The sequence below is a fragment of the Chanodichthys erythropterus genome, chromosome 3, assembly GCF_024489055.1.
Source record: "Chanodichthys erythropterus isolate Z2021 chromosome 3, ASM2448905v1, whole genome shotgun sequence".
Taxonomy (NCBI): Eukaryota; Metazoa; Chordata; class Actinopteri; order Cypriniformes; family Xenocyprididae; genus Chanodichthys; species Chanodichthys erythropterus.
In genome coordinates, this window is record NC_090223.1 from 63,764,561 (window position 1) to 63,788,188 (window position 23,628).

The window sequence follows — 23,628 nt, forward strand, 5'->3', positions numbered from 1 at the left end:
GTCTCATATGAAGCAGACCGAGCGGTGTTACAGCCGCAGCAGCCGCCATATGCCCTAGGAGCCTCTGAAAGAACTTCAGTGGGACCGCTGTCCTGCCATTGAATGTATTCAGGCAGTTCAACACCGACCGAGCACGTTCCTCTGTGAGGCGTGCTATCTGCTCGGCCGAATCCAACTCCATACCGAGAAAAGAGATCCTCTGCACCGGGGCGAGTTTGCTCTTTTCCCAGTTGGCCTGAAGCCCCAACTGGCTGAGGTGTCTGAGCACCAAATCCCTGTGTTTGCACAACTGATCCCGGGACTGTGCTAGAATGAGCCAGTCGTCGAGATAGTTGAGAATGCGAACACCCTGTTCTCTCATGGGAACAAGGGCTCCCTCCACGACTTTCGTGAAGACGCGGGGAGACAGGGCCAGCCCGAAGGGTAGGACTCTGTACTGATATGCTCGACCTTCGAATGCGAATCTCAGGAATGGCCTGTGTCGCGGAAGAATTGAAACATGGAAGTACGCGTCCTTCAGGTCAATTGCTGTAAACCAATCTCGGGGACGGATCCACTCGAAAATGCGTTTCTGCGTGAGCATTTTGAATGGTAGCTTGTGGAGGCTCCAATTCAAAACTCGCAGGTCCAAGATCGGTCGTAACCTGCCGCTTTTCTTGGGTACAATGAAGTAGGGGCTGTAGAACCCCGACCTCAAATCGGCTGGAGGGACCGGCTCCTTCGCCAGTAGGACTGCGATCTCCGCACGCAGGACAGGGGCATCTTTCACTGTAGTGAAGAGGACGTCCCTGAACTTGGGGGGGGAAGCCGGGCGAACTGAATCGCAAAGCTGACCCTGATGGTCCGAAGGAGCCAGCGAGACGGACTGAGGAGCGCTAACCCGGCTCGCAGAGACCGTACAAGCAGGACCAAAGGGACCACCGGTGTACCCGCAGCAGGGCAGCGAGGTGGAACACAGGGACGCGGCTCGGGGGGCTCTCTTTGTGAGGCGGCCCGAAGCGGCGTCACAGTGTGCTAGGCAACACTTACCTGGCTCCACGGATGGACAAAGGACCAGTCGAGGCTTTGGCTGCCCGCTGCTCGCTGCTGTCCGCTGGCGACAGAAGAGGGGGATGAGAGTGGTGAGGTTTTTCTCCTCCCACTGCTCTCCAAGCCCTCTTCAGACCTGGAAATGGAGGAACTGCTCTTTAAAATTTGGGTACCGCTGCCTCTTGGGTCAGTGGCGGAACAGAAACAAACCCAATAAAGGATTTACCACCTGGCCCTCCTCCAGGGGTGGAAGAGCAGCCCCACCCATCTCTGGGTCGCCCGTCTCAGGGGTGATTCTCACCAACCAGTTAAACAGCTGCAGAGACGGGAGGCGTCATCTCCCCGCAATGGATACAGCAGAGCCTGCTGGGCCGGAGTTTCTTGCAGGGGACGACACCCTTGGCGACGAGCAGACTGAGGGGCGGCCCAAGAGGAACTCAATGGTTTGTCATGGGAAGCTCCCCGATCCGCTACTAACTGAGGAGAACCGCTGGGCTCAGTCCTCGACAGTGTCACCGAAAGGCCACCTCGTAAGATGGGAGCATTGAGAAAGCATTTAGCTTGACAACCTCTCACACCTCACAAGGTAAGCCAGGGGTCACTTCTGGACCACGGAGGTGGACATCGTCTGGCTGAGGGCCTGCGCCGTGACTTTGATCACGGTTAGTCAACAAGCGCAGCTCAATCCCAGCACAGAACTACCCTCATGCAAAAAGAGTGCCTTGGCCTCACATGCAGGGTGGGTGTGGTCTGTGTACAGCCACCCCATCCAAGAGGGTAGTGAGAGAGGAAAAACTTATGCAGATTGGCACCTTTGGCATTCCATATTTATGGCACCAATATACCCCCATACTGCCAAGTTTTCCATGCACATCTGGAAGACCCAGGAAAGCATGGCTGTAAACTCTGAATCTGAGTCAGCATAAGCACACACCATTACAGTGGGCAGCGTCACCCTCATTTCCAGAGAATAACAGCACTCTCTCCGATGCTGCAATCGACGTCTGTCCCTCAGCTGGAGCTCTGAATGAAAAGCTAGGTTCCCCTATGAAAAGGACCAGCAATCCAATCCAGAAACTGCACAGCTTGCAATGCGCTAGAGAGGGAGGGGCCCTAGGGGGTTGGTTCCCCGAAGGAACCCCTCAACCTCATGTCACCCAAGCCATATCAGCAAAGTAGACCTCTTCTGGTGCACCAGAGAGGGCGCTACAATGGAGATTACGCAAGGGAACCGCGCATCTAGAGCGCCGAGCGAGCGCTGGGTTGCCGTGATAACCCGCGCTGCAGCCCGGCAGCTCGACGGCACACGACACGCAGAGGAAACTGATCTCCACGGTCTCTCAGAGTGTCGGGCAGACCCGCGGCTGTGCTTTTACACACAAGCGGCAGCTGGCCAACAACAGAGGGGACTCAAGCTTCCCGGAGAAAGAAGAGTCACGACCGGCGTGTCGACGTGATCATGTTCTCATATGAAAACATGAACACCCACGAACATCATTTCAGCACGCGCCCAGACATGCGAAACGGTGATCGTGGCCGTCAGTGAGGACAGGAACGATCGCATCCAGAAACACAAGTAGGATGTCGTCTTTAAAAAGACGCGAATCTACTTGTGTAAGCTCTTTCAGGGACTTTACTCTTTTAGAAGTGCTGAAGCATGCAGGGGAACGGCCACTGCAACACAGACAGGGATTGTGTGCAGCCTGTCGTGTGCTTTCTCTCTCTTTGAAGGCGCTCACTATTACCAGCCGTAAAAACGGCTTTTCAGCGCTCAAAAGCGCACCGTACCGGCCGTGAGAACAGCCTTCTGACGCTGTCAAACAGCTATTTGCTCAAAAACGGCAAACGAAACAAAAACAGAAAAAGAGAGGACTTCGACCCCGCTGCTGTGCTGTTCGCCCGCACTCGGAAAAAAAGAGAAGTTCAACCAAAAAGCTTGACTCGTCTTCTAGCAGACACTCGCTTGCAGAGAACAGGAACAAACACCGTTCGGCTCCGAAGCGAAAAGCTGAAGATGCAACGCACCTGCTGCTCATTATATACCCGCGCTGCGATGCGAGCAGCTGATGCATATGATTGCATGCCAATGTGCATTGGCTCATTTTAGTTACACTCGAAGTAGATTGGCCTCTCTAGCGAAATTCCTATTCGTCAGTCTGTCCGACGTACGTCGAACGTGACCGACTGAATGGGAACAATGGTTACACATGCTTTACACTTTCAAATTTCAGTTTTGATCAAGTGTTACATGTCCTATCGAACAGATTAGAAAAGGTTTAAACCACCCCTTACAATCAGAATGAAATTTTAAAATCTGATTTGGCAAATTTATTCTGGATGACATGGTTGCATGTGACTTAAAGGGTTAGTTCACACAAAAATGAAAAAAAAAATTAAAATAAATGTCATTCTGAACATGCAAGAATGTGTAGTTCATCTTCGAAACATAAGTGAAGATATTTGAATGAAATCTGAGAGTTTTCTGTCCCTCAATATACAGACCATGCAACTAACACTTTGATACTTCAAAAAGTTCATAAAGAGATTGTAAAAGTGATTCATATGAATGGAGCAGTTTAGTCCAAATTTTCTGAAGAGACTTGTTCGCTTAATACAATATACAGTTTGAGTTTAGACTTTTATTCACATATAAACATTAATTAGTGAACATAAATGGAAGCTCAACTGTACTTGTTTGTATATGCACTTATTGTGTATTAAATTTGTTCATTATATAAAGTGATCAAGTTTATTCAGAAAATTTGGACTAAACCACTCAATATTCATTAGATTAGATTTACTATTTGTATGAACTTTTGTTTTAAACATCAAAGTGGCAGTTGTGTAGACTGTCAATGGAGGGACAGAAAGCTCTCAGATTTCATTAAATTATCTTTATTTGTGTTTTGAAGATGAACGAAAGTCTTAACAGGTTTGGAACGACATGAATTCATGTTATGATAAAAACAATGTTGTAACTTACAATATATACATGATATTTTAATGATTTCAAAATACTATCAAATTAAAAAAAAAAAAATGTATAATCGCAATTCATTTAGGCTACATGAAATATGCCCTTACTGTATTTTTTCTTAAAATATTTTTTTTCGTGCTTTCATGTACAGAAAGATGTATTTTTGAGGAGGCTACAACAACGATTAAAGCCAGGGACACACTTAATGACTGTAAGGCCGATTATAAATGTAACTTGATACTTTCAACTGATCTTGCCCAAACACTTCGAGTCAGAGCCAGTTGCGTTCAGTCTGTTTATAATCTGTAAGTATTTAAATCCACTTCAGTCGAAGGAAACAGTTTTTAAGTGTGTTGATTTCAGTCTTAGAATGTTTCTTCTAGTCGTTCAGTGTGTCCCCAGCTTGAAGGAGTCAGCAGTGAGGGAAGTAATCTTTAAATGTAAGTTCTTTGAGAGTTTGTGCACTGTTTATTAATTTATAAGGTTTTATAGCCGTGTTTATCAGTTCTGCATGGATTTCAAGGTCATGGACAGAGCACATCTCCATTCCCCGGAGTAAAGGTGAGAAGCAGAGTTAAGATAAAGGTCGAGGTGGTATTTTGGTCTTTAGGACGTACCTGTTACGTTTCAGCAACGTACCACTAAAACGTCGCCACAACGAATATGGGAATCACAAAGTAACGTCGTGGAACGTTATTCAGGACGTCGTTGCAACTAATATGAGCCGATCCAGTTACGTTTTTACAACGTGCCAGTTTGGTCGTTGAGACGTACTCCTCACGTTACAGAGACGTACCGATATAACGTCGCCACAACGAATATGGGAATCACAAAGTTACATCCCTAGAACGTTATTTGGTACGTCGTTACAATGAATATGGTCCGGTCCAGTTACGTCGTCACAACGTAACTGTGTTAGCTGGTATTTTTTTTCCTTATAGTAGACTTTAATGGGCACCAAACAGATGAAGGTCAAAATTAGTTTCACTGCAGCTTCAAACTGTTCTACATGATCCCAGATGAGAAATAAGGGTCTTATCTAGTGAAACCATCGCTCATTTTCTGAAAAAAATGGAAAATTATATAAGTTTTAACCATAAATGCTCATCTTGAACTAGCTATCTTCTTCTTCTTCTCGATTAGAATTCCAGCAGTGTAGACGCTGCTAAGTGTATTACTGCCCTCCAATTATGGTTATATAATTTAAAAAAAAAAATTTCAGAAAATGAGTGATGGTTTCGACCCTTATTTCTCATCTGGGATCGTGTTGAACAATTTGAAGCTGCACTGAAACTAATTTTGACCTTCATCTGTTTGGTGCCCATTGAAGTCCACTATATGGAAAAAAATCCTGGAATGTTTTCATCAAAAACTTTAATTTCTTTTCGACTGAAGAAAGAAAGACATGGACATCTTGGATGACATGGGGGTGAGTAAATTATCAGGAAAAGTTTATTTAAAATTGGACTAATCATTTAAGAATTTAACTTTATAGACAGCATACATATTTAACTCTCTACCGCATAGTGTTGCCATACGGCAACATAATCTTTGTGTTCACTTTTTAAGAGAACATTCTTGTTTTTTTGTTGGTAAGAGAAGACCTTAGTTTAGCCAATGATGTGCTTTGGTTAAGTCGCATGACATGCATTTTTTTTTCTGTGGCACGATTTCTGACAGACTGCCGTCTCTTTTCGGTAGTTGCTGAAAGCAAACTAAAACGTCAGTAACAAACAAGGACCCGCCCATGTCACATTCACAAAAAAAATGTTAACATCATCTCAGGTAAGTTATGATGACATATTCACCACTCAAAAAAGTTATGAAATTAGTTTTAGTTTTTTAAATCGATAAAATGTCTGTGTTGGCATATGGCAACACTGCGCAATAATGGAATGACATTATTATAATAGGTTAGATAGCTAGAAAAGGCCAGCTGCAGTCTGTTAATATGTAACAATCACAACATTAATGCTAGTGATATAATGTTGATTAGTCGTATGTTAAGGACTGCCGTGGTATTATGGATTAAATCAACATCAGAGACCTGCTACCACAGCCAGTACTACTGGCCCAGACCAACCACTGTCCTACCATGGTGTCTCAAAAAGGCAGGTGCAAGTGGCTGTAAGTGTATTGTTGGGGTGAAGTGCACCAAATGTGATGTGTACATGTGTCTCACCTCTGGAAAAAAAAAATGCCTTGTGAAGTTTCGTACAGAAAAAAGGTGAAGTTTCAAGGATTATGGGGGGTTCATGTTCACAGGGATGGGCAGTATTTCAGATACATGTATTTAAAATACGTATTTGAAATACAAAATACTATTTTGTATTTTGTATTTTAAAGCCTTTGGAAAAAATCAAATGTAATTTGTATTTAAATACATTTAAGATGAGTATTTTTGTATTTTCAAAATACTCAAAATACTTTGAGACAGTCAACCTCTTTATCAGGGTGTTGTTTTCATGCATCAACTAGTTCAGACCAGGTTCAGACCAGACACGCCCCCCAATCTGGGTGAACTATCCCTTTAACGTTACTGCATGTTAAGCCGAGTTCAGACTGCAAGATTTTAGCCCCGATTTTGGCTCGCCGACAGGTTTTGAGAAATCGCAGACAAATGCCCGAAATCACAGGCAAATCGCTGCTCGTTCACGTGAGTTCGGGGAGGATATTATAGACCACAATATCAGCAAGCATGGCTTCGTACACATAAACATTACAATGTTTAGATAGGACTTTCCGCTTTCTCTTTAGCTTTGTGCAGTTGAAGCCTTGTTTATACTTTCGCAATTCGCATGGCTCTACGCCATGAACCTGTTACCTGCTTACTGCGCGCGCTCCTCAGTAAACCTATTACTGTGCGTTCACACCACCGCCGGCGAGAGCGTCAACAATCGCCTTGGCCGCCCTGCCAACAACACTGTACTGTTCGTTCAAACCGCCGCCGACGGGAGGGTCAAAGTAAATGACAAGTCGCGTCAACCAATCGGAAGCCTCTCAAGCGAGGACCTCTACATTCCAATTGGTTGCCTCCGAACAGCGTCATAGCTCATTACCATAAAGTTAACCTGATTTCAACTCTCCTCGACGCTCTCACCGTCCAAGACGCGCCGCGCCGCTCTCGCCGGAGCTCGATGCCGGCTCTCATTGAAAATGAATGACTACCGTCACTTTGACGCTCTCGCCGCCGGCGGTGTGAACACACAGTTATGCTGCGTTCACACCGAACGCGTCTGAGGCGTCTGATTTACATGTTAAGTCAATGTAAACGCGCGTCTAGGTGTCCTGCGGTGCGAATCAAGCGTCTAGCGCGGCGCGAATCGGCTGTTGACGCGCGAATGGCGCGTTCATGCGGCTGACGCGCGAATTGAGCGTCTGACGCCCAAACGCCCGAGTTGAAAAATCTGAACTTTGGCGTAAATTCGCGGCGCGTTAACCAATCAGGGACTCTGCTTTGGTAGTAACGTGTTTATGATGTGATAAGTGGTGGAGACCAGAACAAAGATGTCGCTGTGTGTAGCCACCCTGAGTTCTGTGATGTGTCATTGTATTTTTATCGAGACATGAATAAAAAGGACCTTGCCTGGAAGAGAATAAGCGAAGAAATCGGACAATCTGGTTAGTTGTAAAACTTTTTGCATGATTTTAGCCGTTGATACTAGCCCACCTTCTAGCTAGCAAAAAGTCGGCCGGCATAACCGAGTTAAATTGCCGCTACAGGTTTCCAACTGACGAGATTATGTGTTTATTCAGAGGATCTGTGCAGAAAGAGATGAAAGCCCCTCCCATGACTCGAATTCGCGTCTGAACACACTTTGTTTATGCTGCGTTCACACCGAACGCGTCTGGGGCGTCAAATTCGCGCCAGACGCGTCTAGTTGGACGCTTGAAAATTTTGAAGTCAGACGCTTCAGACGCGCATAAAATTCGCTCAATTCGCGCGTCTAAACAAAGTGTGTTCAGACGCGAATTCGCGTCATGGGAGGGGCTTTCATCTCTTTCTGCACAGATCCTCTGAATAAACACATAATCTCGTCAATTGGAAACCTGTAGCGGCAATTTAACTCGGTTATGCCGGCCGACTTTTGCTAGCTAGAAGGTGGGCTAGTATAAACGGCTAAAATCATGCAAAAAGTTTTACAACTAACCAGATTGTCCGATTTCTTCGCTTATTCTCTTCCTTTTTATTCCTGTCTCGATAAAAATATAATGACACATCACAGAACTCAGGGTGGCTACACACAGCGACATCTTTGTTCTGGTCTCCGGCATCACTGATCACATCATAAACACGTTACTACCAAAGCAGAGTCCCTGATTGGTTAACGCGCCGCGAATTTACGCCAAAGTTCAGATTTTTCAACTCGGGCGTTTGGGCGTCAGACGCTCAATTCGCCCGTCAGCCGCGTGAACGCTCAATTCGCGCCGCGCCATTCGCGCGTCAACGGCCGATTCGCGCCGCGCTAGACGCTTGATTCGCGCCGCAGGACCTCTAGACGCGCGTTTGCATTGACTTAACATGTAAATCAGACGCCCCAGACGCGTTCGGTGTGAACGCAGCATTAGACGCACGAATTGAGCGAATTTTATGCGCGTCTGAAGCGTCTGACTTTAAAATGTTCAAGCGTCTGGCGCGAATTTGACGCCCCAGACGCGTTCGGTGTGAACGCAGCATTAGGCTTTTATGCTTGACGTGCTCTCCATTGTATAATTCTGTGAAAAACGACAGAGGGCGACTCTGAGTAATTGTTCTCCAAACCACCAAAAAGCAGCAATGAGAGGAAGTAGTTTGCCGAATAATTTGTCAAACACCTCTTATACTATGTCAAACACTCGTCTCGTAAGAAGTTTGTGAATAAATGGATTTCTTCACATGTAAACTGATTAGGTTGTAGGTCATTTTGACGACACATGTGAAAAAGTTTTTTAGTACACTTCTTAAACCCTACCCAAATAATCAAGTTAAACCCAGTAAACTTGAAATTGTGACTTGAGACATTAGAACAAAACAAATTAATATGATAACATATATAACACAGTATTGTTCAATTTAGTGTTATACATATGTTTTTTAATTCATTAATTATTTTATTTCAATTAACGATTGTATTAAACACCGACCATTGCATTATTCATTATTTCTGCTATGCAGGCTCATTTTGTAAATGTAATCATTTTAAATTTTACAAACATGGTGCTTTATGAAAATGTAACTGGACACATTTCCAAATTGTGATTGTGTTTACCCATCTATGCAAATGTTTGTTTATGTAGAGACGAAATAATTAGGTTAATCATTGTCTGTCTCCATCAGTTTAGTGTAGTAATTGTGTGCATTTGTGATGACAATGATGAAAGATACACTACACTTTTAGTTTTATTGTTCACCAAAAAAAGTGCCAAATGATTTCTAATTAAAAAAAATATATATTTTAGATAAACTTTATATTTTCTAATTATGTATATAGAAAAAAATAAACTTTACATTAAATAAATATAAAAGTTACTATACTACTTGCGTAAAAAAAAGCATCAAAAGAGTTTGAAATTCAGTTTTTGCTGTGGTATCAAAACTGATATTGATAATTGTGAAACCATGCCATATATTGTTACTGTGAAGTAAAATTAAGATTTTGGTCATATCACCCATCCCTATTCTTTGCTATATAGCAGAAAAGGTTCCCACAGTTTTACAGTTTTTTTTAGTAGTGTTCACCATAAGCAATAGACTACATTGTAACCTTGTCAGAAGTAAGTATATAAATGGCTGCTATTTTGCACTACATAAGTTTATTTGTAATTACCAGCAAGGAAGCAAGCACTTAAGAAAGAGAGAGAGAGAGAATGACAGAGAGTGCAGAAATGAGGTAAGGAATTAAAAGTCAGTAGGCCTATGTAGTTTCTTAATTCACTGTGACTATTTATAATTAGCTTAACAAATTACACATTGTCACATTGGCTTTTAATGATGGTGATAAAACATAATAAAAGTTAAAAATTAGTTTTTTGGGGGGTTTTCTTGTAGTTTTTTATTTCTTACAGGGCAGGGGAAGGGAAGGGAAGGGAAGAGGTATATAAAATTAAAACGAAAGTTTCTAAGTACTCGCACACATCTAAATGCTTTTTGGCATTCAGAATAGGCCCAGATAGATTTCAGCCTAATAGGGATACCTGCACTGAATCTTCAATTTCACATGTATTTTGTGTATTTTCAAAATACAAAATACTGTATTTGTATTTAAATACATTTTCCCACACAGTATTTCTTATTTGTATTTTAAATACATTTCCATGTATTTATGCCCATCTCTGCATGTTCATAACCTTCCTCTCATAAGATTGTGTAATGTTGTAATGTTCATGAACTGCAATGTTTTTGGTTTTATGTCATTGTTTTATGATACATGATGAACAGTATCATATTTGTTTTTAACTGTCTATATTTGCAATTTTAATAATATTCATGAAAAACGTAATGAAATTGAAAGAATATAAAGCATTATTCAGCAAAAGTGAATGGAAAAAATAAAAGCACAAGATGTTGGAAAATATGAATAAGGTGTTTATAATTACTGCTAAAGCTTATAATAGCACCAATTGATTCAATACAAACAACATTTCTGAGGAAAAATATTAACTATATACACTTATATCATAAAGTACCTTAAAATAATATTTTTTTCCAATTTTTTTTTTTACAGCACTTCATGGTTTTTTTGTTCTTTTTTCAGGGCTCTATTCAATTCAAACAAGTTCACCTTAATAATCATTAGCCTCAAATTCATATTTCACTAAAGTCAATCACTGAAACAACCATTCTTTGAGATAATGGCATTATTATATCCAACTGTTGTATGAATAAAAATCATAATAGAATTATAATAGATGTGCTGTGAACATTGACTATGATACAATGTTATTTCTTTTCATATCTGTCATATTATTTCAAGTTCCTCCATTGTCCAAATCTCAGAGTATTTTCTAAAAAAGTTATGACATCTGAGTATGATGATTTAAATGGACACAGGTCTGGGCTTCACTATATCTCTGTGCTGTCCAGCGAGTCGAGCAGCATTGCCACACAGATTCTCATAGGTGGTCAGCAATAATAAAACAGGCAGTGTGACAAAGCTGTTTATTATTATGTTTATTATATCTGAGATAAACTAGTATAAGGATAATATTTCTGAGATGAACACATGTAAGTTGCCAAATTCATGGACAGAGTTGTTCCCTGAACGAAAAATGAAAAATCTAGTTGAATTTCTTGTTTTTTTCATGTTTTTGAAAAAAAAAAACTGCTTTCAATCACTTTTTTGAGTGTCGTCTTACCTTGTTTTTCCTTTTTGATTTCCTCAATCTGAGCTTGTTTTTCCTTTTTGATTTCCTCAATCTGAGCTTCACTCTTAGCAAGTCTGATTTCCAGATCTTTTAGTTGCTTCTCTGTGGCTCCAAGTTCCTTCAGTACATCTGTGCATGTTTTCAAAGGACAAGGCAATCCTCAGACGGCAGATTCTGATGCGAATATGACATTCGGAGCGAATACAAGACATTTGTACAGAAGCAGAAGAACTGCTACTCTGAACTTCATTCTTAATGCTTTAAAGTGTGTTGGAGATGTGTGTGCTGTATCTGTATGTTCAGAGTGTTACAAATCGAATGCCTTTATACCATAATCTTGAGTAATGCTCACATGATTAACAATTTAGCCAATGACAGACAAAATAGCCAACAGCATATGACTGTTTCTCAAAAAATATTGTTGTGTTGGCTTAATGTTTTACAAATGTATGCAATGTTGACAGATTAAGGTTGTGTTTTCTTTGGCAGCTTTAATCTTACAAAACACTGAACTTTGGGCTTAATAACAGCACAAACTATCCAGTACTAGACATGCATTCCTCTATGTTTGCAACATGTTTTTTTCTGCATTCACTGTAGTTTGGATTCTGAGAGCCGCACAGTGACGAAACGTGGCTGTTTGAGATCCTGCTGTGCTTATTCCATTAATTCATGTATTATATCGTACAAGGTATAAATAATTTAAATATACATATGAAATACTAGAACGTGTATGATGTAGTATTTTAGTTGATTTACTCTTGCCAAGCTCTGATTTCTGAGACACACACACAGAGGAAACAGCAACGCAGCTATTTAATTTGTGCTCAATTCATTCAAAGAGTTTATTCATTATTGCAGTGACCCTACAGGTTTGTGTATAACACTGTGTTTTCCCCTGGCTCTCCTGAAATCCAGCAAACATGACGATTGACAGTGTCAGTGGAACCGGCTTGTCACAGACTGCTGTTACGTTTCTTTCTCCTTTGTGTACAATGAAGACCAGGGCTGGATTTCCCGAAACCTTCTTACGTCATTCTTAAAATATACCTTAAGTTGTACCTTAAATGTTAATACATGTTTCCAGAAACGTTCTTAGTTAAGTAAACCTTCTGTAAGTCATACTTTCTTAAGGTTGATCTGGAGCACTCTCAGCTATACCTTATTATCACTGTTGACAGTCAATACAAATATAATTCTGAAGCTGTGATACACCCAGTGTTCGATTAGGATTATGGCAAAGAATAAAATGCAAAGATTCAATGCTAAATTCAAATGTGCTTTAGTGCTGAGCCAGAGACAGACGCTTGTCATGTGTCACAACTATTCGGTGTTTTTAACCTCATCAGGTTTATTTTAGGTTTCAGACATTTAAAGACATTCAGACATACAGGCTGCTGCATAAAAAAGACAATTATAGTTTGTTAAAATCAAATTCCATACACTGATGTCTACAGAAGCTGCAACTACAACCCTTTCAATTATATAATTTGATGAAGTGTTTTATGCATATCAGATACACATTGTTTATGAAACAATAAAGTTTACTCTATTCTTCTCCCAGTTCACCAGCAACATAGGCTACTTTTATGTATTTCGGGGAAGATTTCATAAATCTTACACCTCTGAATTGCCGTGCAAACTCACATTCTTTCACATATTTTACTATCAGAATATATCATAAATTCATTATATAGGAAGCTTTGGAGCATTATGAATCAGTGTATCGAATCATGATTCAGATCGCGTTTCAAACCGGCAAACTGCTGAAATCACATGACTTTGGTCTGACTTTTGGTCAACTGAACACTCCGAACAGCTGATTCGACATGCTGATTCATAACGCTCCGATGCTTCCTGAAGCAGTGTTTTGAAATCAGCCATCACTATATAAGTCATTATTTTGTTTTGTTTTTTGGCACACCAAAAATATTCTTGTCGCTTTATAATATTAATATTGAACCACTGTACTCACATGAACTGATTTAAATATGTTTTTAGTGCATTAATGGATCTTGAGAGAGGAAATGTCATTTCTCCCTATGAAGGCCTCACTGAGCCATCAGATTTTAGAAAAATATCTTAATTTGTGTTCTGAAGATCAACGAAGGTCTTACGGGTGTGGAACGAAATGAGGGAGAGTAATAAATGACAGAATTTTCATTTTTGGGTGAACTAACCCTTTAACATCTGGAGCTGCACAGCTGAATCATCAGACTAGGTAAGCAAGCAAGAACAATAGCGAAAAATGGCAGATGGAGCAATAATAACTGACATGATCCATAATATCATGATATTTTTAGTGATATTTGTAAATTGTCTTTCTAAATGTTTCGTTAGCATGTTGCTAATGTACTGTTAAATGTGGTTAAAGTTACCATCGTTTCTTACTGTATTCACGGAGACAAGAACCATGTTGTAATTTTCATTATTAAACACTTGCAGTCTGTATAATTCATAAACACAACTTTCTTTATAAATTCACATTCTTTATAAATCTCTCCAACAGTGTGTAATGTTAGCTTTAGCCACGGAGCACAGCCTCAAACTCATTCAGAATCAAATGTAAACATCCAAATAAATCAACCTGGTCTCATAGTAGAGATGTACCCGTGGGCACGTTTTCGCGAGACACAAAATAACGTACCGATGAGTACATCGGTACAGAAACGAACGCTAGAGGCCGGTAAAACGTCATTAGGTGCTTTTGCTTGTTTTCACACACGGTTTCGATGATGGCCGGGGTTGGATTATGAATGAATAAAGACTCGTTTTCGCATCTCCTCGCGCAATATGATGTTACGACTTCAAAGCGCTTCTTACCGGAGTGCCCGATTTGTAAACGAACGCACTTTGGACTTTGCGTTGCTTAACCGGCTCTATACGTTTCGCTTTTTTTGGTCATGACCAAGCTTGCTCGGTAGCTCAGCCGATACGGAGTTGGACTTACGACGAGGAGTCGTAAGCCCCCCCCCCCCCCCATGAAAGGCGACTGACGGCAAAAAATAAAACTTTAACAATAGCGGGTAGGTTTAGGTGTAGTGTCGGTGGGATGTTATTTTAAAACGAAACGGAGCGCAAATGTCAAATCAAAACCCCCCGCGATTTGTCTAAAAAGCAACGTCATAAAAACGTACTGCATTCACCCTATTATCTGCTCCGAAAAAAAAAAAGAACACGCTTTTAGCGCCGCTCAGTGGACATTTGAGAGCGAAACTGCAGTGATATGTACTCATTGCTACATATTTTGCGACTCGCGAAAACGTGCCCACAGGTAGGTTTTCGTCATGAGACCAGGTTGAAATAAATACCATACTTACCATTTACATGATCTGATATGCTGCATGACGAACACTTTGTAAAGATCCATTCTGAGGGTTATATTAGCTGTGTGAACTTTGTTTATGCACTGTATTATAGAGTTTCGAGCTCGGGGGCGGGGAGCGAGAGCATTTAAAGGGGACACACATTTTTAATTACGCCCCAAAATAGGCAGTTAAAACGTATTTTTAAAAAAATCTATGGGGTATTTTGAGCTGAAATTTTACAGACACATTATGGTGACACCTTAGACTTATATTACATCTTGTGAAATAGTGTTCTAGTGCACCTTTAACCCTTTGAGCGGTACGGTCCCACATATGGGATTATTATTTCTGTGCCCCTGGGCGTACGGTCCCACATATGGGATTTCGAACGTTCAGCGACGTCACATAACTGCCAGATTCAAACTGTGTTTTCGCGCTCTGGCTGCGAGACGGACGCGCGCAGCTCTTGTCATATATCACAACTATGCAGTGTTTTCAGCCACATAACATTTCTTTTAAGGTTTCAATATGCATAAGCACTATTAAAACAATATATTTAGAGTTTATAAAATACACACTGATGTCAGACATCAGTGGAAGGAGCAATAACAATCCATTCAAATACAATTTGCCGACATTTATTCATATCAGACACACATAAGTAACTGCAAAGTTTACTCTATTATTCTTCCAGTTCACCAGCCACTTACTTGCATATATTTTGGGAGAAACTGATGAATTCACCTGCTGTAAATCCGACTGACAGGACTCTGTGAACTGCAGTGCAAACTAAGATGGCGGCGCCCATCTCGCATTATAGATCAAGATAAAGATCATTTATAAAGGTTTTTAAACGACAAAACACACTCACTTACACATATTTGAGGATCAGAATATCAGATAGTTGATGACATGGTAAGCAAGTTTGTGAATATTTTAAATAAACAAGGAAAAAAAAAATAATAGCGATCCATCTGTCATACAGTGTTATTGTTGCTGCGTTCAGTGCTCATGACACGCATGACGCGTCGCTATGGAGACATTAAAGGCAAACGTTCTAAAATAACGGTCGCCTTAAAAAAAACTCACTCTGGGGGGACAGTTAGAATATTTTAAACTCACGCTCGAAAGGGTTAAATCGGGTGTGTCTCATACGTTCTGAAAAGTGAAGCCACGGGCTCTTTGATCGCCCCCTGGAGGCTGGATGCAGTACAGGTCATAAACCCCGCCCGCTCAATGCAGTCGAATGAGACTTCAGTGAAAACTTAAAAATAAATTCTGCTTCAAATAAAACTTTCTGAAAGATGGTTTTGGTCATTTAAGGTAGTTGTTATCACACTGATATATATTCAATTGTTCGTTTTTGTGATGATTTAGATTTTAGCTAGCAATTTGATTCTATAAAAACGGGGCGTGTCGTCATGATTCGAAGTTGATTGACAGCTTGTCTGAGGACTGTCGGAGCTTCGAGTGGAGATTGAAGATGTATTAACTAACTGTTCATTTTCGATTTCTGTGTTATTTAACACCAACAAAATGAGTTGTTCAGCAGTAAACTGTACTAACCGACCTACAGGATCTGACGGATCACTGAACTTTTTTTCTGTAACATCAAATGTGGGCGTTATAAGCTAATTAATAAATGTTATTAGTTAAGATAACACACCTAATGTTAACCATGTCGGGAAAAAGCAGGTGATCGTTATCTGGCAGTTACTTATTATTTTTATGGGTATAAAATAATAATTAGCAGGACAAAACTAATGATAGCTTACTCTAATTACAGCAATCGATCTCCTGTAACGTTAGTTGAACTTGATTTAAAATGGCAGGACCGTTTCTGACGATTTAGAGTTGTTTTGTAGTGGCATATTATATTGATTTTATCTACTGAATTTGCTGTTTCAAAAATATTCTTGCTCTAGAAACAGAATAACCTATTATTTTATAGGTAGACTTTTAAATTGTGTATAATTTTTATAGTCTATTTAAAATACATGAATGATGACGCAGTCGTCTATGCGGAAGTTTGATATCGCGACTCCGCCTCCGGCTCAACTGACGATTCCTTCGGCGCATGCCCAGGCTCCAAACTTTTTTTTTTTTTTGACGTATTGCGTAACGTGTCAGCGCCCATTCATCAGCCCATTTTGGCTTCAGTTCAATACAATGGAAGGAAGCGCCGTCGCGTCGTCCATCTTTTTTTGCAGTCTATGGGTTAAATCCTAACTCTGTTCCCCCTTTTTTTTTTTTTTTTTACAAATTAAAAAATATGATCACCAAATTATTTCTTGCGCTCACTCAATAACATAGGCCTTTTTACCTGGAAAACACTCATGCAGTGCTGTAAAAGGAAAAAGTTAAGTGTGGGGTGGACAGGACAAGCTTTCTTGCAGGTGCACCACCGAGTTCTTTCTGCCAGTTTAGCATAGTGGTTGAAGAAATGTTTGGGTGAACAAGGTTTACCATCAACACTAAATCAAATACCATCTTTAATACTGCAGATTTCCTCCAGACAGCTCTCTCTGCCTCTGAAATATTTCATGCTCTGTAGAGAGTTAGAAGAGTCAAAGTTATTTTCAGATATCGTGGTACACACAATCTCCCTTGTTTGGGTGGCAGCAGCTTCTGCCTTTTTAGAAACAGAAATCCAAATGAGCAACAAAATATCGTCCAGCAAATCTGACACGAACACACAATGAATGATTTGGCGACCATCTGACTTCAATCATTTTCCATGTTTCCACAGCGTCCCAATATCATGAAACACCCCAAAACAAAAACAGGAGTCTGTCAATCGTCACACATGTCCCTGCCATTAATTTACAGATCATTTTGACAGTGACTGTCATTTTTTTATATCCCTACTAACATGTTCAGTTTATCATTCTGATCACACATAGCTAACGGCATTTAAATTTAGACCCTCAGTTCAATTTAAAAAAAAAGCGTCAATCTTCAACTTCACATTTCCAATTTGAATCAATACTTAAACTAACCCTGAATGTAATTCAAATCAACATCATAAATGACAGAAGTAGTCTTTAGCAGACAGAACTGATAACCGCTCTAATTAAAGCTCATTTGTATCATCTTTTTCATCAGATTCAGTCAGAATTATCAGCTTCTTTAAAGTTTTGTCATTTCATTTAAACCATCTGTAATGACACTCTTTCCAGAGGTTAGTGACACAATATACACACGGTAGGAACAGAATAGTACCTTGAACTAACAAATACAAAACAAAGTCCAATGTATACACACACACACACACACACACACACACTAGACACACTCATACTAGACACACACACACACACACACTCATACTAGACACACATGACTATTAGCTGCTCATTTTCAAGGTTTGATTTTTGATGTTAACTCTAAAAACATTTAATGTTGCATTTTTCAGGTTTTATCTAGTTCTTTACATGGTCTCTTAACCATTTTTAAAGCATGTCTGATCATTATAAATTAGTTTTTAAAAGAGTCAGCTGGGATTGTTTTGGTTGTGATATCATTACTTTATGTTTTGTTTAAGCTTTAGCAGATAACATCCCTGCTTCCACTAAGGCTCTCTCTCTCTCTCTCTCTCTCTCTCTCTCTCTCTTACAGCACAAATAATCTTTTCAATGGCCTCCTAAGACTGTAACTGAGACAGAATGTAATATCAAATTCATTACGATATAAAACCCTTAATGTTCAAATGTAAATGTTTAACTACCAAATAAAAACCATTACAAAAATAATGAAATATTTTATGCTAGGATCATTTTTCAGGTTACCTTTAGTTAAAATGCTGAAATCACTTTTGTAATCCAGACTTTTCTTTAGGCACCTCCATGTCTTGGAGTGATTCTATGTCATATCTAATGACCTGCAGGATTGAAAACTATAATAAAGACATATTTGTTCAATATCAACATATCTCACAGGTTCAGGAACTCACCATAATGCTGAATCCTAAACTTCTACAGTTCTTGCCCGTAAGGCAACCAACATCATGGCTGCATTCAGCCCTGACAAAACGTTGCAAAACGTTTTTAAACGGAAATGGAGGTGCGTTGAACACCCTCTTCTGATGATGCAACTATGGCAGCTGAGAAGGACATTCTTTGTGTTCTTTTTGAAGAATTTTCAGAGCCTGATGAAGTCGGTATAAATACGTGTTTAATACTACAAAATACGCTCAATGTTACAGTCACTGCCCTTACCGTCCAGAATAAAAGAGAACATCCCAATCGAGTGAAGGGATTTGTGGAAACTTCTCATTATTGTCATACAACACTTGCCTTGCATTTCAGGATGAAAAGACAAACATTTCAGGTGATCCACTGAACCTATTGATGAATCCACTTCTTACTATTAAGACTGTGTTATGATCTGTATTATTTTTATTGTTTGTATTAGGCTTATCATTATCGCTGATCACTGTTGTGCTTTGATATTGTAATATTTATCATTATATAATCAGAGGAGTATAGAAAAGTTTATGAAAGTGTCACTTCACAATACAACAGCAAAATATATAAATATAGTATTTTTATGTTACATTAATATCCATTGTGTGAGCTGTCTCTTTAATACCGCGTGGTTTATATACATCTTGCCACTGATTGGGCTGACATTTCTGACACACCCACCAAACAAGAGAAAACGTATCTCAAACCCGTTGCTCACCGTTTCCAGGAAACATGTTGTTCAACCCAGAAAACGTAACAAAACGTTGTGCTTGAACATGTCCCATGTTAATAACTTCCCTCAGTCTTGTTGACTCGGGCTGCGTTCCAGTTCGTTTTTTAAATGCTCTTCCCTCACTAACGTCCCTCAGTTTCGTTGAATCAGATGTACGTCATTGCTTACGTTGCACGAGTGCCCACTTCTGGCGGGACCTTTGCAATGGGCTGAACTGGAATGTCCTAAGCCCAAAATTGTTTAAAGGTACAGGTTGTAGGACCTGCCACTAGAGGGCGCACTACCAAAACAATAACAATCGCTTGGTTTGATGACGCTAAGAAGGTGCGTGGAATGATGGGATTTGTTGTCTTCTACCCAACCGCTGACTGCCATCAATCAGACGGAAAGATAAATCATGGATTTAACAGATGAGGTAAAGTTTTATAAATGTATAAACTATGGATCAGACGCGTCCTCGCGCGGGTCTAGAGACGCGATGCCCCGCGTTTGGCGTGTATGCCCCATAATACTAATCGTGTTGATCGTTATAATGGCATACGTTTTCTGTAAAGATACGAATCAAAACAACTCACCTGTCGAGTAAAACACAAGCGAGATCGGCATCTCTTTCTAGGTGAAGTTTGTTGCGAAGCTCTCTCCATCTAGAAAATGCAACACCGATATTGATCCTCGCTCTTTCTCTCCTCTTGTCCCAAACTCTTCTTGGGTCATTTGGTTGGCCCGTACACTTACGTTTACGGGAGCTGTCCTTGTCGACAGAACCAGCGGCAGATGGTAAACAGTAATTATGTTCCATAAATAAGTAACACAATTGTAACGAAATGTAGCGGTTATTAATCAATTTATGGATGAAATATGAATATAATAATTCATAAGGTTATGAATAAATTATGATTCATATATCGACCCAACGGGGAATTAAACATATATCGTGAATCAATTACAACGAATTATAATCAATTACATATATGATTAGTTCTGGTTTAATAATTATTTAGAGAAACTGTTCGTTTGTCCAGCAAACTACGTCCCTCACAGAATATTATAAACAAAGTTATCTGGCCATGAAAACAACCTGCTATTATAACATCAAAGAATAAAACGATCGAAAAACGTTAAAGTGACTTGGGTTTTCAGCTGAAAGAACAAACAGAACAATCGAGCATGAATAACGTTTTAATATATGCAAACTACGAATACAGAGGTTATACATCTAAATATATATACAAGAAAATACACACCTATGTACAAGAATAGAAGTAGAGAAGGAAAGAGAGAAGGCAAGTAGCAAACTCACAACCAGTCCTAAGCCAGCACGGAAATCAGTTTCATCATCTAAGATTGAGAAACGGCAGTATACTTGCATTGGTTGCGTGTGTCGAATTTCAGGTTAGCGCTGGTGCAGTTCGTTGGCTTCCTCCGTTCAGCGGGAAGGTTTGAACTGAGGACGAGAGTGAGTTTCGCTGGAAGATGGCGATCCCGAAGCTGAGCGCGATGACAGCGCGTGGTCACCGGAGGGGTCCGGGAAAAACGTGCACGAGATGCTCGTGAGACAATCGGGAGAGAACACCCAAGAAATTGTGCGTCTTTGCTTTTATGACAGATAAGCCGACACACCTCCTTGAGGTGGGGTAGCCAAAGCTTTCCCATTGTTTGGCCTCACGACTTAATCCAATGATTTATGACTACCAGATCAGATCTCCAAAAGGAGTGTGTTCTTCACATTATCATTAAACACATAGAAAAATGCATTTGTCCGTTTGGTGACATGTCTCAATGAATAGCTCGAGTCCAGAGCTTTGAAACGAGATCAAACTCGATAGGTCAGAAAGGCATAGGAGAGAAGTTATGGTTTACAGACAAAATTATATCATTAAAATGCACACTAGCACAAATACACTCATTTAAACACTAGGAAACATGCATACGCCCTAAAATATATGAAATATATATTTCAGCATAGTGGTGCTATATATATATATATATATATATATATATATATATATATATATATATATATATATATATATATATATATATGCAGTTAAAAGTGTATGTTTGTGTGTTTCTGTATGTGTGTCTGTGTGTGTGTGTTTTTGTGTGTGCCAGTGTGTGTGGGTGCTGGAATGTGGATCTGGCCCGTAGTCCACATGAGGGGCCCCTTTGATGTCCTAAGAGCAAGGAAATTGGGCCTGCTGTGTTAACTCAGAGGGCCACAAAGGTGTCAAGTGGGCTCATCTTTAGTAGACAGTTCGGAGCCGATTTAGTGATTAAGAAACAAAGTTCATCAGGTTAAAAGCGTTCTGAAAACTCCAAAGTTTATTGATTATCCTGATACGTGTGCATACGCTACAGATTCCCCCTTTCGGCCAACGAAGTTCCTGTGCGGACTTCGTTGGATGGTAGCCAAGTTCAATGGAACATGGATCCGGATGGTCACGCAGCAGGTGGTTCCTACTGGTCCTTGAGGGAGAGCAGATAAGCACCTGTCCATGGATTCTTGCATCCCTTTGATCCCTTGGGATAGGATGAAGGCCAGGCCCAGGGCGAGTGCGTACTTGATTGCCATGGAGAGGCAACGGATTGTGTTGGCAGCAGTCCAAGCTCGGGCTCTAGGTGAGCTGGTCAGGACAGGCAGTCGTGAGAGTGCTTGGAAGGCTGCATCAATGGGAGTACTGTCACTTAGCTGGGACCCCCCTTTGTCAATCCTCAGTTCCATTCCTGGATCTAAGGTGTGATGGTGATCCCTGGGGGAAGATGGGATTTCCAGTTCTGACTGGTCCTCTTTGCTTGAGAGACAGTGCACCGCCAGATGGCTGCGGTGAAGGATGGAACCCAGGGGTACCTGGATCCACTTACTTGGATTGGGCAGGTTGACACGAGTGGCGGTGCTGTGCTGATTGTAGGTTAGGGTGGCAGCATGAGTGGGGGTGTGGATGAGCAGTTGATCATCCACAATCTCGGCTTGTGCTCTGCTGACTGGGGCGCGAGGCTTGGCCTCGGCAGGGCAGCGTGTGTTGCTGGTAATGGGCTGCAACCGGCCCATTCCTTCAGTGTGGTTTCTGAGGAAGAGCTGGTTTGGGCAGAAGTACTGAAAGTCTTTGGTGAAACTACACCTGCTAAAGTGGGGAGCCTGGCACAGCCGTGGGTTGCTGTTGTGGTAGGCTACCGCAACTGAGGTGTGTTTCTTGGCATGGGTGTTACGTTGCCGCCACCTGACATTGACCGTGTCTTTGGGTCTGCCAGTAGCAAAGTCCAGCACAGTTTGTGTAGGATACTGAGGAATCCTATTCATAGCCACTCTGTCCACAGGGAAGCTAATTTCTCGTAGCAGGTCTGTCAACAGAGCTATAACCAGCTGATTTTGGGCAAAGTCATTCTGGAGGACTGTAAACAGTTGCTTCCTTGAGTTCGCCGTTTGGATCAGCAGGAAACTGTGAGTGCGGAGAACCACCGCAATACCTTTCCAGGATTTGCAGGTGGTTTGCAGGGTTTGGCTCTGTGTTGCGAGTTGCTTTCTCAGTTGTAGGCGGAGCTTGTTGTGATGCTGATGAGGGGAGCAGGCTGTGATGAGACTCAAGTCTCCTGGTTGGTACAGGTGCAACGGCAGTGGCACCTGCCGTGCCATCAGTAGTTCCGTGGGGAACACCGGAGTTGACTCCTGTATGGTGTCTGTGATGGCCATGAGCATAAGAGGAGGTTTTACCATCCAGTCTTTCTGGTCGACTGACCGTGGAAACGTGACTCCTCGGTTTTGCAGTGGAGCTCGGTGCTTTTCGTTTGCAGTCTGGACGTGACGGCAAACTTGACATCCTCTGGCGTGCTCTGCCACATCTTTCTGCATGCTGGGCCGGTACGCCACTTGTTCCAAAGTCTCATAAATAGTTCTGGTGCCATGGTGTTTGGCACATGGTGTGTCGTGGGTGTATATCAGTTCACCCCCCTTTTGGCCCTGTGGCAGTACAAGCTTTGGCGCTGTGAGGACATCAGGGACATACTTTAGAAAGTTTATTCCCACACGCAGCATGTGGTCGGTCTCGTGCAGTCGTTTGTTGCTAGGGGCCGCCGTGGGACCAGATGCCGGGAACGGGAGGTTGGAGGGGTCTGAGTGGTGGTACAAAACATTTCGAATGGAAATGTTGGAAAGTTTGGTTGTCAGTGGCAGTGGCAGTAAGGTGGGAAATGTTGCAGGAACAGTCCGCTGGCTGCGGGTTGTTGTTGCCACACTAAGGGTGGGTGAATGGGGTGGGTGTGACCATAGCTTGTTAT

The 23,628-nt window shown here is 41.2% G+C and overlaps 2 protein-coding genes across 3 annotated transcripts in view; one reads left to right on the top strand and one right to left on the bottom strand.

Moving 5' to 3' along the window:
• The window catches only part of LOC137014297 (E3 ubiquitin/ISG15 ligase TRIM25-like), a 50,239-nt gene extending 27,046 nt beyond the window's left edge, over positions 1-23,193 (bottom strand). Inside the window, exons 1-3 of the mRNA XM_067378561.1 lie at positions 23,066-23,193; positions 22,036-22,475; positions 11,342-11,509 (exon numbers count right to left, since the gene is read on the bottom strand). Of these exons, the coding sequence (XP_067234662.1) occupies positions 11,342-11,509; positions 22,036-22,475; positions 23,066-23,193 (736 nt within the window). The remainder of the gene's footprint in view (positions 1-11,341; positions 11,510-22,035; positions 22,476-23,065) is intronic.
• The window catches only part of LOC137005779 (gastrula zinc finger protein XlCGF57.1-like), a 576,742-nt gene that overhangs the window by 335,477 nt on the left and 217,637 nt on the right, over positions 1-23,628 (top strand). The gene's annotated exons all lie outside the window — the stretch shown is intronic.